The sequence below is a fragment of the Phasianus colchicus genome, chromosome 27 (genome assembly GCF_987193195.1).
Source record: "Phasianus colchicus chromosome 27, bPhaCol1.hap1.1, whole genome shotgun sequence".
NCBI classification, from domain to species: Eukaryota; Metazoa; Chordata; class Aves; order Galliformes; family Phasianidae; genus Phasianus; species Phasianus colchicus.
The window spans coordinates 3,361,080-3,376,547 of NC_143462.1; the positions used below are offsets into that span (position 1 = coordinate 3,361,080).

The following is a 15,468-nucleotide window of genomic DNA, read 5'->3' on the forward strand; positions in this document are numbered from 1 at the left end:
AGAAGCCATAGCTTTGACCCACACCTGAGTAGGGCTGATGGAGTGCTTGGGAGCAGCTTTGGGTCAATCACCCATTTTTTAGAATGGCATATTTCAGTTCTCGCAGACTTCAGGCACTGAGGATCTAAGAACCTCCTGCATTCACACCTGTATGATCCACATTTTACTCCTTTCTTTCCCAAATGCAGCACAACACATTCTTTAACCAATCAAACATTTCAAATCCCAAAGCGACATTCTGCAGAAAGTGATTTAGAGTCAGCTCAAGCTGCTGTTAATATAATTGGTAATTTCATCAAACTAAAAGCCACGGTGATTTATTTTTAATTATACTCTCTATTTCTGTGTGGGAAACAGCCATACACACGCTGTGCCTCCATCCTGACTCCCCATCCCCATCCCCACCCCATCCCCATCCCATCCCATCCCCATTCCCACTCCATCCCCATCCTCATCCCCATCCCCCTCCTCATCCCCATCCCCATCCCCCTCCCCCTCCTCAACCCCATCCCCATTCCCCTCCCTATCCCCCTCCCCAACCCCATCCCCATCCCCATCCCCATCCCCAACCCTATCCCCATCCCATCCCCATCTCCATCCCCATTCCCATCCCTATCCCCACCCCATTCCCACCCCCACCTCATCCCCATCCCCATCCCCATCCCCACACTCTGAGCTCTCCATTGTGCAGGTGGGTTCACAGGGATGGGCTGACATTGACCAGGAGCAATCAGCAGCAGCATTTACACTACTCTGGACTTCTCTCCTGCTCCTTCTCACGTAGCTTTTCAGAGCCTGAGCCAGCACAGGCTGCGAGAGATGAACATGCAATTAAACCCTTGGGGAAACCTGCCTTGGTGAAAATCTCAGGGCAGACAAAATCCTGAGGCTTTCGATATTTCGTAGGATTTGTGCTTCTTGCTGCTCTCCTTCACACAAAGCCTTTGAGGAACAGATTAACTTTGTCTGCTGGGAAACTTTAACTGCAGGAAACTCCAGTCTGTTGCAATTGCTCCATTTCCCTTTGACAAAGCCCTGCACCCCGCGGGCCAACAACCTGCATTACGCCCACTGCTCTCACCGGGGTCACTTTACATTGCATCACTGCTAAATGGAAACCACCCGGTGACAATGGGGGAAACCTGAGCTCATGGCTCCAACTCCTGCACTGCTGCAGGGATGGCTTCGTTTGGAACTCGGAAGAAAACAACAGTAAAACTCAAAGTGTCACGGATTTGCCTTTTGCCCGTGGGGCTGCAGGGCTGTGTGTGTGTGCCCACATATGCTGATGTAGGCAGGAGGTCCCACAAGGTGCCCTGTGCGCTCTGAATGTTTTGCGCCCATCTCACCATCAGCCATGACCCCATTCCTTGTGTTACTGGCCTGGTTGTACAAACCTCAGCGAGGAAATCAGGCCCACGAGGTTGAGAGTTTAGTGCTAAAATGGTGGCTTTCAAAAAGCAGGCAGAGAGATTAAACGTCCGTTGAGGTATGAAATTCAACATACCCATTGAATACGTTCCCCAAATCTGAACGGATGCACAAGCAAGCCTCATTTCCCTCATCCCTGCCTACCAGCACCCAGCCAATGCACTTCGTGGAGTCTATAGAGACGTGGCATTATAAAGATCATGCAGCCCAGAAAAGTACAAAAGTGATTTAAAACGTTCTAATCTCATTAATCTGTTTCTTCTCCCTGAAGACGCTCAAAGCCCAGGCCGGATCCTTCGCTGGCAAGTAAAGTAGAAAAGCACTTAAATAAGACCTTGAATTTAAGCTTATGCTTAAATTATATTTACCACAAAGTTCATTTTGAGATAAATTCATGCTAAGACAATATTTCTAAGGAAAAAAAGCACTTCACTTAAGCCAGAGCCTTCGCAGTATAAATAGAGCTAATCTGCAGTAGATGAGTTTTTCTGCATCAGGACTCCTTCTCCCACTGCTCTGAGCCCCTTTCTGCAGTGCAGGGATAGGGGCAGTGGCTCATTGGCTGCTACCAGTGAGCTGATTCTGTTCAGATTTTGCACATTCGAGCACACAGCAACAGAAAGCCACTATAAAAACTGATTCCCAAAGCACCTCTAACAGCCCAGAAAGTCAGACCCATTTTCATGATCCCATTCTTTCCCTCTGGACAACCTATGGTGCACTGGGCCACTCCTATCCTTATCACAGCGTGTTCCCACTTAACATCCCTAAGCTTCCCACGTGTGAAGAAAGCAGTACAAATGTAGCTCAGCCACATCTGTAATTGGAGGTTCCGTGTGCATGCCAGTATTGCATTATTCTTATTATTGCTATTGACAGTATAAATGGCAGCACCATAATGGGACAACAGCATCAGGTCTCAGGGAGGCAGAGGGTAAGGAGACATTAATATGTGCAGTCAACATACATCTTGCACTAAGAGAGTGTGCTGGTATGAGTGGTTCTGACACCTAGAACATAAACCAGATGGCCCCTTTCTTACACCATATCATGCAAAAAGAGATTTGAATTAATTCATGTAGAAATCATGACAATTCTGTTACTGTTGGAACTCAGCGCGGCGGACAGGGTGGCAGGAGATTATGCTGAATTTTTAACTTATCAAATACCAGTGACAGATGTCACTGCCTGTGCTCCTTTGTTGTCTCCCATCCTTTCTCCATCTCAGAGCCTTCGTTTCCCTTCTCCAGAGCAGCAGCTCTGGAAAAGCATTTCAATTAAATTTTGTGCAGTACATTCTTCATGTCCCTGTGCAAAAAGCGATCCATCAAACCCCAAAGTGTGTTCCCAAAACCACAAAGATGCTGGGGTAAGCTCCACTTATCCACCCTTTTTCATTGAAATTTCATTCAAAATTTGCCAAATTTTACTGTTTTTTTGTTTTGTTTTGTCTTGTTTTTCCTTTTCCCCCAGATCGAAGCCCCAGGTGCTCCATCCCTGCCCTTCACACACCTCCTCAGCACCACACAGATCCATAGGGACTGGAAGAAGCCTTGGAGCTCCCCACTGAACCCCTTTAATGCAGGTTCCCTACAGCAGGAAAGCATTCAGGTGGAAACTGAATCTCACCAGAGAACCAGACCGCACCAACTCTCTGTGCAGGTTGTTCCAGCACTCTGGTACCCTCAAGGTAAAGAATTTCACTGCAGATGGAACCCCCTGGGCTTCAGTCTATGCCTGGCACCCCTTGTCCCAGCGCTGGGCACCACTGGATAGAGCCTGGTCCATCCATTTGTCTCCCAGCCTTCAGATATTGATAAGCATTGCTCAGATCCCCTCTCAGCCCTCTGTTCTCCAGGTGAACAGCCCCGGAGCTCTCAGCTCATCCCCATCAGGAGGTGCTCCAGGCTCCCACTTTCTTTGCAGCCCTGTGCTGGCCTCTCTCCAGCAGTTCAGTCTGCTTGGAACTGGGCATAGTGGCCTTCCTAAGGCAGAGCAAAGGGGAACAGCACCTCCCTGCCCTGCTGGCCGTGCTCTGTTCAATGCACTTTGGGGTCCCATTGGCCTTCTTGGCCACGAGGGTGCACTGCTGGCTCATGGTCAACTGTTGGCCAACCATTGGTCAATCAGAGCATCTCCTCGGCCACCAGGGCAAACTGCTGGCTCCCTCTGCACAGCTTGTTCCCACTGACCGTGCCAGCCCCGTGCTGGGCAGCATGAACAACACCAATCAGCACTCAAACCTCAGCCAACATGGCTTCAACCCATCTGCTGGGGTCCTCCCGCTGCTCAACAACCCGTGTGGTTTCGTTGGTGCTGGCAGAGAGCAGCAGTGCTGATGTTTCCTTTCATCAGTGGGGATCAGGCTCAAGCCACTGCCTCTTTGGATGTGTGTGTAGCTCTTCCACCTCCTGTCATCCTGGGATGACAGATCTGCTGGGGCCTGGCACCTGGGTGTGCCACAGAGCCAGCACTCAGCTCAGAGCACACACAGCTTTTCTTCCTTTTTTTTTTTTTTTTTCCATTGGGGAACTTTCTCCTCCATTTCCACCCCCACCCCCACCCCCTAAACCTGAATGAACACTTCTTTCAGTAATGGGTTTTTTCCACCTGGTTGACTTGATGAAAGGTTTATGAGTTGACATTATGTGTGAGAAGAACAAAGCGAGCGCGGGGATGTGTGCGTGCGTGGGGGCAGGGAGCAACCTCAGCAGAGCTGCTGAAAACTTTATTACAAACTAAGAGATGCTGAGAGCAATAAATCAGTCGGATGCTCCCTACGACACAGCTGAAAGCTGCCACTGCACAGCAGGAGAGGGCACAGGGCTGCACTGGGCACGGCGAGGTGCAGGAGGAGAGGGTAAAGGGAGGGCAGAGAGGGGATGGGAGCACATGGAAGAGGCTGTGGTGCTCCCATCCCTTGTGACTGCCTTCATGAGGTTCCAGGGGGATGAGCTCTGCTCACCACCCAGCTCGGGTGAGCGTTCAGCGGGGTTAGGAGGAAGTCAGCAGCTACGATTTACCAGCAAGGAGATGAACAGCAGCTTGCTGCCAGTGTTTGGAAACTACTATACCTAAAACAAACAAACAAAAGAATCTCAGCTGTTGTTTATTAGGAAACCAAAGTTAACAGGCTTACCGTTCAGAGACCAAGACCGACTGAGACCAGCTTCACTTAGCGTTGCAGAAAAGGGCAGCAAGGGCCTTTGCAGCTCCCACTGAGCCTGCACAACACGGAGCAGCCCTGCCACCAGCTCCAAGCACAGCCCGAAGCTCAGGCAGCTCAGCGGGATGCACACAGCCCTCCTGGTTTTATGTTCACCCCACGTTTTTCAAGCACCTAGCCTTAGTTCTGCTCTAATTTAGACCTGTGTTAATTAGCGCCGTCTCTCCTGAGGTGCAGAGAGTTTCTTAGGAGCAGCAGGCAGCGGCTTTCCCTGACTCAGCTGAATAAATCGCCTGGAGAATGGCTGTAACGTGACAAGCAGACCGAGTCCCAGCAGCTCCTGCAGGTCGTGCAATCCAGCTGCGTGCACTCGCTGCTATTTCTCCCTAGCAATCCCACGCCGTACACAAAGGCAAACATGTTTCTATTTTAAACTCTAATCCAAGGCTACTGCGTGCCTTTGGAGTGCGGATGTCCTGGAAATGTCACTGCAGAGCGGTGTGCTCAGGCGATCAGAGCCGTTCCATTTTGCAAATGACAGAGCACGGTCATAGATGACATTCAGGCCATGGGGTCAGGCGCAGTTGCTCAGGCTTAACTTGTTGAATAGCTCGTTAATAGAAAGGAGAAAGTGCAAAGAGGTCCTGAGCAGCTGTAACTTTCCCCAGATCGGTATTTCGGAGGCTTTTATCACAGATGAATAAAATCCTCTCCCCTGTAACAAGCAGTGGGCATTGCAAGTTACAGAGAGTTGAGTTTAGTGGTGGGTATACCAGGCAAAAAAGGAGGCTTGATATTTGCAGCTTTGTCGTGTATCAGAAGGTGCTGACATCTGCTGAGCCAACTATAAATGGAAAGTAGAGATGGGTGAGGGAAATGATCAGGACCAGAGATGGCAATGAGGGGCGATGCGAGGAGGTGAGGACTTAACTGGGACTGCTGAGGGGTCAACTGGGACAATTGGGAATGCAGCCTCCTGCCAAGAGTGGGACAGAGCCTGGGTCCGTGTGCCACGCAGATCAAAAGCAGCATGGGATGAGCAGCTGCGCTCAGAGCAAGGAGCACAACTCCGTGGTACAGCATGTGAGCAAAGTTCACATGGAAGGAGTCATGTGAACTCAACCTGCTGGGATCTTGGAGGCCCGGATTTCCCATCTTGGGCATTGTGCAGTGAGCAGTGAGCACAGACTGCAGGCTGGAAGGAAGCGGAGCTGCGTGAACAGCATTTCCAGCAGTGACTAATACTATAGGATGCCTCTATTTTTAGGCACCTAATCTGAGAGCTTCTTATCTGCAGATAGTGAGAACTGAGTCGCTTTTACATTTTTAGAAAACCAGGTGCTTTTAAGATGCACCTTTAAAATCAAGTTCTGTTTTAAATCACCGCCAAGGATCTCGGCTGGTGTATAATTGTGCTCCCAGGCACTGGCTCTGAAAAGCAGCCAGAGCTCTGTCCTAGATCAGCATGCAGTGACACGCATCATTCACGCTAATGGACTACCTCTAGCTGTGCTGGGGGAGAGGGAAGGGTGGGGAAAATGTGCCAAGATGTACTTAAAAAAAATAAAAGAAGAATCAGGTGCAATTGCAGCTCCAGGCTGCGTGCTTGGTGTTAATCATTTGCTTCATCTCTGGCTCATCTCTGCTCTACACTTTTGCACTGCGAGCAATTCAGATGTTCTGGAAAAAGCAAAGTACAGACATGCTTGAATGTAGAATTAGCACCTCGTTGTGAGGTTTCTGCCTACCCAGGGCCCAGCATGGGGAGAAGCTGTCGTTTTTTAGGGCCTGCAGCTGCCTGAGGGGAGTTTGGGGAGTTTAGAACCAGAAGATACCCAGTTTGGTCTAGAGGGAGGTATCCCTGCCTATAGCAGGGGGTTGGAATTAGATGATCTTAAAGGTCCCTTCCAACCCAATCCATTCTATGGTTCAACGATTCTATACCCACTGGTTCCAAGCCAAAGTTGGAATCAAACGAGTGAGCTGAACATTGCTGTATCAGACCGACCTCAGCTGGTTGTACCCAGAGTTGTAGCATAACTCGGTTAGAAAATGAGAGCAGCACTTATTCCTGCAGCTGACTGCTGTTCAGGAAGCAGTGTCCATCCCTGTGTTCCAGCTGCAGCTGAGCAGATAACAAAGCAACACTCAGAACTACTTTACGGTACATCTAATGGAGCAGGGAGACCAGAAATAGGGCCAGAAATGCACGTGGTATTGGGGACACGCTATGGCTATAAAGAGCAAAATGGTCTTCAGTGCTTCCCCACAAGTTCCTTATAGAGCTGGTGCCCTCACAGAACTATCCACATAGAGCTGACATCTCTTTCCTTCAAGATATCAATGCTGAGATATTTCACAGGAAATATTTTGGGGATATTTTTTTACCGTGTAAATTCACCTGATGAGGTGAGCATCCCAAAGAGGGACGTGGTCAATTCATCCATATCATTCCAACAGAAATGGGCCTTCTTCTGAAGTCTGAAGGAGTTGAAGTGAGGCTAGCAACACGTCCCTATTCACACCCCAAAGAGCAAGACCTGCTCCCTGACAAGCTGTTGATTACGAGCTCTGATTTCTCAGTCTCAGACCTTCTTTTCCTTTTCCTTGGGAGCAAATCTGATCCATGCACTTGCTGACTAATGCTAACAAATCATGCCAATTGTTGCTTGCTGGAATCACCTTTCAATGGGGAGCTGACAGCAAGAACAATGCCTCTGTTTGCAGCCTGGGGAGGCTGCAGGCAGCATCTGTCATCAGAGGAGCTGCTTGTCAGAAGAGGTTTCAGGCTCTGGCTGCTTCTCAGAGCAGGGAAAAAGAGACATGCATGGGCCCATCATTGGACTGCTGCTCTGCACCAGTGGTGCTTTTATCTCCCTCCTCCTTTGCTTGCACAGGCGACTTTGTTCTATCAGATGCAGCTTTTAATTATGAGAGTTATATGTGCCATTAGTGGTTTACCTGAAGGGAAATTGAATCGTGTATATAGCACCATTCTGCTATTCTCTGTTTATATGAAGCTGGATTTCCCTTTAGATAATTACTGAGGGAGATGTGGAACTGTTTCAAGGTTCAGTTCAACTAGTTAAGATTTTACTGGAGGAAGGAATTCAGCCACCGAAATTGCCATGGGCAGCATTGCAACCAGTTGGGTAGGAAAGAAGCAAACAGCAACCACTACTTAAGTAAGGCAGAGAAGAACATCAAAGAGGCATTCCACCAGGGGTTTTCATAGCAGTCAGTAAATTAAGCACGTACAAAGCAATAAAGGAACTATAATCATGCCTCACTATCACATGGGCACTTTTCATCCTGAAGGACAGCAAAGCACTTTAAAGGCTGCAGATCTGCCCATCGGAGGTGATGTTCATTCTTTGTCTTTTTTTCAGTCTTTGGATCAAGAAGGTATGATGCTATAGAACCTGCTGGCTCCCCAGGCAGCTCACAGTCTACGTGTGAAGTCTAAGAAGTCAAGAAGTGCTGAGCGAGGAGTTACAAATGCATCTCAGCACTTCCTAGGAGTTATGCAGCACTTGTAATGGTGTGAAAGGAAGAGCTAGCAGGCAACTGCTGTCCTCAGCCTTGCTCTCTGCCAAAGCATTGCTTTCCTCAACAGTGACACACGACTTGTCTTTTGGAAATTCTTGTGCATCCACAAGCTTTACCAAACCAAGCAGGAACTACACATGCACAATTGCATGGTAGCTGATGTGGAACCACTGCAGGCAATTGACCCTAATACAGGAGTGGATTTTCAGGCTGTCTCATCTGTCTCCTGGAAAAGGCCTGCTGGCAGGGATACCGCTTTGCTAGAAAGCCAACGAGTGTTTGAAGTTCATTTCTGCCTTCCGCAGTCAGAAGCTCATAAGAGCACCCAGAAGCTGCCAGCATACAAACTGCAATATGGTTACATTATGAATTGTGAGACCATGAAAGCAAAGGAAGGCAAGCAGGAGAGAGGCTTTGCTACCTCTGTTTTAATTTCATCTCAGTATCTCAGCAAGGACATCTATCTGTGTCACCCTCCAGACCTACCCATGCAGGTGGTGGCTGTGTCACCTTGATGCAGGAGACCCAATAATGCAATTACTCCCACCTGCAGATTTCCTTTTGCCGACTTTGCCAAGGCTGCACACTACAGACAGTTTGGAAAGGAGCAGAAATGTGTAAAGTTGGCCTCTACTTTTCTGGCTTCAGGAAGAAAATTGGCTTGATTACCTCTACAATGTATGATGCAACGTAGATCTCTGTTATTTCTGCCCAGCAATTTTCATGAGCAGAACCACTTTGCAACATGAGATGAGGAAGTAAAAACTGGAAGCTTAATAGAAAGCAGCAGACACAGACAAGCAGACATCAGCATCTAATGATGTCTGAAGAGCTTTTCTCTTTCAGTCCAACGTCTGTTTGGCCCATGGGCACTGTGGGTTATGTCAGTCAGTGTCTGTGGCACCCATTGCTAGTGAAGAAAGCTGCAATTACTCATCTTTGACAACTCAGTGCTACAAAGCCCTGTGAAGTTCAAAGCCATCCACCTGGTGCTTCTTTCTAACAGGCGTGCAGCTCTGATGGAGAACTTTGGGAATTCTTCATCTTTTCTTTCCCACACACCCAAAATCTCATTCTTCCCTTCTCTTTGTGGACTTCCTTTCACCCGGATATCACACTGAGAGTGTTCAGATGAGCAGGACTGAGATGAGACAGATTTCTTCAGGACTGAAGTGCCTCAATGCAATGCACTCCACACCAAAGGACACGATGGCTTGGGCAGGGCTACTCCAAACACAGCTCAGACTGTGCATACAGCAAACAGGGTCTTGTGAGAGCTCCTTTCATAGTGCTGCATTATTATAGAGACATGTGTCTGAGGATGCCACAATTATAACAGAGAATGTTTATTTTGTCTGTAACCCAGCTGGCTGTCTTGCTGCATTTCAAACCTCTTCAAGTAAATAAATGAGAGGACTCCACTTTCCCCTCTGTATACGAGTGTTATTTCATGTATCAGATGCCTGTACAAAAACTGCTGTCAGGCTATTAATTATCTGGAAAAACACCTTGAAACTTGACTCGATGAGGGCACGTTGCAAATGGGCTCTAATGGCTTTTATTTCTCATTTCTGTCACTTGAGATCTAATCTGCCATCTTCTCATTTTTTATCCTCTCTGCTCCCCTCGAACATCACTGAGGAGTTCTTTCCTCAATGCCAGGCAGGGGATGGGCGATGTGATGGGATCAGTGGGAGGTTCTGGACAAGGGAAGGTGAGCTGAGCAGTGCTGGGAAGAAGTTTTGGGCACAGTACATTTGGCTGAAGGTAAAGCACAACCACAGGGCTGCTCCTGTTCCTTTTCCAAACAAATGGAAGAACTCGAGAGGACCTTGAAATAGAATGGCCTGGGTTGAAAAGGACCATAATGGCTGGACTTCAAAAGTTGTTCAGATGCTCTCAGGTTATTAATTGGGTACCAGCGCATTTGCTAATGAATTTACCTATCAGTGATCAGACCTCAGGTAGATGGGTGGGAAAGACAAGAGGCAGTTCCAGACTGGAGCTGTGCAGTGTGAGATGCTCAGGCAGAAGCCACAAATTCTTTTCCTCCTCAGCTACATTGACACCGTGATCTGTTTTGGAGTTCCTTCTGCTTTATTCGGTTATGCAAACATTACTTTAAGGAATATTTCCCAATCCTCCTGTGGGAATCCAACCCAATTTCCAGAGACAACGCGTGTGCAAAAAAATGACTAACGCTGCTCTTTGAGGAGGGGAGGAGATTTAAGGCTTTTGACTCAAGGGTTTCTTTTCCCTTCTTCTTTTTCATTTCCCTTCTTCTTCTAAGTATCTCTTTATTCATCACTTTAATTACCTAATCGTAAATTTCTTTAGGGGGTTACTTAGAAGGAAAATTAGCATCAAAGCTTGGCAGTAAATTCAGGGGCTTTTGGAGCAGGTCCAAGCTGTTTCACCTGTGATTAATTAGATGATTTTTTTTCTTTAAGTGCCAGAGGGCTGTTGAGGTCTTTAAGCAGTTACATGACTGCTGGCAGCTCAGGAATTATGATTGATGCGTCAGTCTGGCATTCAGGACTTCTGCTTCTTTCTGGAGTTGCAGGGAGAAGTGAGAACAGAGGATGAACTGCACTGGTGGAGGCAAAATGCTCATCTCTGCCATGCATGGGCCCTCAGAACTCCTGAAAGAGCACCAGAATGGCTGGGACCACTTCTGCCATGCAGGAGAGCACTCAGCAGAAGTGTTCAGCAAAGCAGAACAGCACTGAGAAAAATGGAGGGATGCTTCCTGCTCAGATTGAGACCAAGTCAGGGCAGTACTACTCTTCTTTTAAGCTTTCTTTGAGAAGGCCTGGGCTTATTCTAGGAAGAAAACAAGAGGAAAACTCAAATCTCAACTTTAGAAACATTCTGTAGGGAAAAAAATAGTATTTATTTAGATAAAAGATGCCCTTTGTGTGCCTCTCACCCATCCTCAGGTAGGAAAGCTTGGGAAAAGCACCTGAAAATGGAGATGGTGAGACCAGCAGGCTGCTTTGGTGCTGCCACTGCTCCAGCCACATGTTTCCTGGGAAATGGAATAACTTCAGCCATTAATGCTTATTAGTTGGCACATGTGCACCACAGAAAAGTGTCAGAAGCATTAATGATGCACTTCCAGATTGATTAATATGGTTAGCTCACCTAATTCACTCTGAACGGCCTCCTGCTGCATGTGCGGAAGCAATCAGCAGTTCAACTGCTGCAGTCCCTGTAAGAGGCTGATGGGGAGATGGGGGATGAGACCACAGTTTTATGGTACTTTGGTGGCAGGTTAAGAGAGTAAGCTCATGGAGATGGATGGGAAAGCAGCACAAGCCCTTCCTTTGGTGTGAAGCAGCTGGAGAACCCACTGCCAATTACTGATTCAGAGTGACCACCTTCTGCTCTGGCATTAATTTAAACCAAACTGGGCGTTTGGAGTTATTGCAGTGGAGTCAAAATTGTATCTCAGATAAAATACTGGTTCATATGCTCTCCAAAGCTGAGTTCCTGCTGTTGTGCCCTTCATCCCAAGTGTTCCCAGCTCCACGTCCCGTTGTGGCAGCAGACAGAACATCACCCAGATGGGAAGCAGTTCATCTCCATGGGCAGACCCCATCACTGCTTAGAGAGGAATGACACCCTCTCTCTGCAGCCACCTCTCATTTTCATCAATGGCCACCCTGCCCTATCCCACATTTATAGACTCTGGATTGTCCTCAGAGCTCATTGACTTCGTGTCAATCACCACCTCTGCCCTACAGAGCCCAGCACAGTCCTCACTGCTCCCCATGCTGCATTGGAGCTGGCTGCAGGAAAGGACATTCGTATTCATCTCCTTAAGGGCAAAAGCAAAGCTCTGGTGTGTATGTGTGCATGCACTGACAATGAGGAGATCTGGGTTCTGTCTCTGTTTATGCCACAGATCTGCTATATGTTTCTCAGCTGCTTCCCTGCTAACTCTTTGTATGCATCACCTGCATACACGAGCTCAGGGACCACTTTTAATTGCTTCTAACCCCAGATTTTCAAAACTCAACTGGAAACTGTCGGTACTGCTAAAAGCCAAAACCTACAAATATCAATCCCTATGTACAGGGAGGTCTTCCTGCTCAGGAAGGGTGCAGGCAAGCAAACTTTGGTGCAGAGATCCTGCAGCAGCTTTGTGTACCACGCCGTGGTTTTCATTGCAGGAGCTGAACTTCTTTCTACTACAGCTATATAAATGTATGACCCAACAAATATGCAAGATCCTGCTGCTGAAGAATCAAAGGTGGCAGCTTCAGAAAGCGTGTTTGCATGCACCCAGACACACATTCTCTCCTACACCTTTGCTTTTCACAGTTTGTGACAACAGAGATTATTCCTAGTTGGAAGAATGTGGCATTGTTGACATTAAAAAAAGAAAGCAGCAGGAGCAGCAAACAGGCCTTTGCTTTGCTTGAACAGCACAGGCTTTCTTGATCAGCTGTCTGAGGTGCCTCATCTGTACAAAGCACTTAAACCTGTCTAACATCAAAAAGGTAAGACGAGTCACTTTGATGCTTCAGAGCACATGCCTAACATGATTAGCGCAGAATCTTCTGGTGATAATAGAATTATGCAAAGGAGGCCTTGACCCATTAATGCTTTTACCTTCCTTAGGATTTCTCTCCCCTTTCTTCTACGAGAAGCAGAACTGCTTGCTCAGAGATAGCAACTAAACAAAACGGTGGGATAAGCAAAGTGAAAGAGGTCCCTCCATCACCTTGTCATCTCTCCCTGCTCCACCTTAACCCAGCACGACACGCTCCAGCAGCCGTGGGTTAAACCACCAGAAATCTGACATACAGGAAAAGCTCTGTAACCACATATAAGCATATCCCCCCCCCCGCTCTGACAGCTTTACACCACCCGTAGCTCTGAGTAACACAGCAGCATTCCCAACGTTTGGTGCCCTAAAGTTGGACCCAGCAGTTCCTGAATTTCTCTTGCATATGATGATTTCTAGGGAAAGCACATGAATTCAGATAGAAGAGTTTGCTGGCAACGCAGTCTGAGTTTCTTACCCATTTGGGAAAGTTCTGAGTAAACCAGTTCTTTTTTTTTTCTTTCTTTCCTTCTTCTGGTAATTTTCTTAGTAAAAATGCATTAACATTACACAAGAGCTGCTTAAAACCAGTACAGAGGTCCAGGCATGTAGATATTTAAAGACAACAGAGCAATAAGAAAAGGTGTTACCTCTGCGCTCAGTCTGAATTACTGCAAATAAAGAAGGGTTCAGGTGATGACAACACAGAAAGCTTGCAGTGTCAGTATGAGATTTCCTTTGTAGTCAGATCTCAGCTCCTCCTGAAGCTTACAACAGGACCAGGGGCTGCAAAGCCTGCCCCAGACTCTTCCTTCCACCTTTTAACAGTCTCTTAAAATACTGCATGATAGGGAATGGACCGAGGATGCTGTTATCAAAACCTTGATCTGCCAGAGGGTGAGCAGATCCCAGTGCAAAAAATCTTATCTAAGTTTGTATGTACAGTGGGCGACTTTAGGCCAAAAAACCTCCTACCAAGAAATCAGCTGTCCTGGCTCAGTTTCAGGTCTGCACAGGGCTGGCAATGAGAAAGCATTTCCATGGTATTTTGTTTGCTCTAAGCGTGGTTCACTGATTCCTACTTACAGTTCAAGATAGATTGCATGATTGCTTTCTTCCAGGAAAGATGAGTCCAACACATTAAGTCACAGACTGAATCCAAACCCCAGATTTCCCCAGGACTGGATTTATTTCCATCTGGAGTTTTGGTCCAAGCTTTTTTTCCCTTGTTTGTTACTCACACTGTTTGAGTGGAGTTCCTAAGTGTCCCATCCTAAATCAGCACCCATTTACACTCAGCTAAACAAATCGCAAGAGACATCCCCTCCCCTGAAGCTCTTAATTACCTAAATTAACAAGTATGTCATTATTTTCCCTGCGTTCAGTGGGCAGCAATAGGATATGGGGAGTAAAATAACTCACCCAGGGTCATACAGCCCATTTGCAGATTGGTGTTTAACACTTAACTGCAGAGCTTTATTTTATTCCTCAAGGGGAAAAACCCAGACCCAACCATTCCCACGGGTGGGAAAACTTCTGGAGTATTTATTTGCAACAAAGGCTTATTTTCCCCTTTTTCCTGCCTAAAATAGGAAAAAAAAAAAGACCAAGACCATACTCTTGAGCTTCAGGGATCTGTTAATTGGCTCCCTAGTAAAATTACAGAGACTCAGCTGCCTGATAATGATTGTAAATGACAGAGACTATCAGGTTTACCTTGTGATGTCCCTGGGGAGCTTGCAGTTAGTTTAGTCTGAACTCTGCATCAGCTGTTTGGGTTCCTTTCTTCTCAGCATGTGGTATCTGGACTCAAGCTGCAGTCTTTCAAACCTAATTAGTGTTAGGGGAAAGAGAGAGTGGAAAAGAAAAAAAAAAAAAAAAACCATTCTCCTGCTTCCCTCCACTGAATATAACACAAGGGCAGGATCTGATTTATGGCAAAAGTAAATGGGGGATTATTTGGGGTTGTTTGTTTTGTTTTTAAATGTCCATCAATCCAACATCTTCGGTTCTGTATGCAGGAAAAGCGCATTTCAGAGTGCTGGGGTCTTTGAACTGAGTTGTTCAGCAGAGTCTCTCAATTTGGTGGAGTATCGTGTTTGAATACAGATGGATCTGTTCTACACTCAGCAGAAACTCAAGTTTTTTGCCCTTTGCAGGTACTTTACTTTCTGATAGGCACTGTTGTTAGAGCTTCGTGACACTGTTTTCGATGCTAATCTTCTGTGATTGGCCAAATTTCAACTGCCTGCTGCCCACTAAGAAATAAGAACACTGACAATTGATTGTGGGATCTCCATTTCTTCTATAGCTCTTTATTTGAAGGGCACTTTGCAGTCTCTCAATTCTGGCATGGAGGTGTCTGTGGTATCTGTTTTGTTTTTTGTTGTTTTTTTTTGCTTTGTAACTAATTCTCCAATTCCTCTTACAGGTCTTCAGTTGTTGCAATGTTGAACGGAACGATGGAGAAAAGCAGATCTGTGGGTAACATCTTTAAATCACTGGTAGGCCGAGCAATCACAAACCTGGAAAAGGTAAATGAGATTCAGACTGCTTGGTGAGGCCTTTGCACTGAGTCTGGGACAGGAAGAATGCTGGAATTTGTATGGATAATGAGTGCATCTGCAGAGTTCTTTGGAATGCTGAGACAACACGCAGAGTTTTGTCATACCTCCCTTTGCACCTAGGATTGGCCAACTTATTAAAAAGGAAACTCGTGAGTCTCTGAAACAGCTGGCAAAATGTGTGATAAATGTTTTGATTGCTCAAA

The 15,468-nt window shown here is 46.7% G+C and overlaps 1 protein-coding gene and 1 long non-coding RNA gene across 4 annotated transcripts in view; both read right to left on the reverse strand.

The window, feature by feature from the left end:
- LOC149914813 (uncharacterized) overlaps positions 1–5,817 on the reverse strand; it is a 108,964-nt gene extending 103,147 nt beyond the window's left edge. Inside the window, exon 1 of the long non-coding RNA XR_016460187.1 lies at positions 4,571–5,817. This is a non-coding gene — a long non-coding RNA (uncharacterized LOC149914813). The remainder of the gene's footprint in view (positions 1–4,570) is intronic.
- Positions 5,818–14,619: 8,802 nt separating this feature from the next.
- KCNU1 (potassium calcium-activated channel subfamily U member 1) overlaps positions 14,620–15,468 on the reverse strand; it is a 72,844-nt gene continuing 71,995 nt past the window's right edge. For 2 of the 3 annotated variants that reach the window (XM_031602223.2, XM_090125788.1), the window contains one exon: positions 14,639–15,223. In XM_031602223.2, coding sequence (XP_031458083.2) covers positions 15,124–15,223 — 100 coding nt within the window. In that variant the 3' untranslated portion in view covers positions 14,639–15,123. Of the gene's footprint in view, positions 15,224–15,468 lie in introns of all 3 variants that reach the window. The other variant, XM_031602221.2, reaches the window with a different exon arrangement.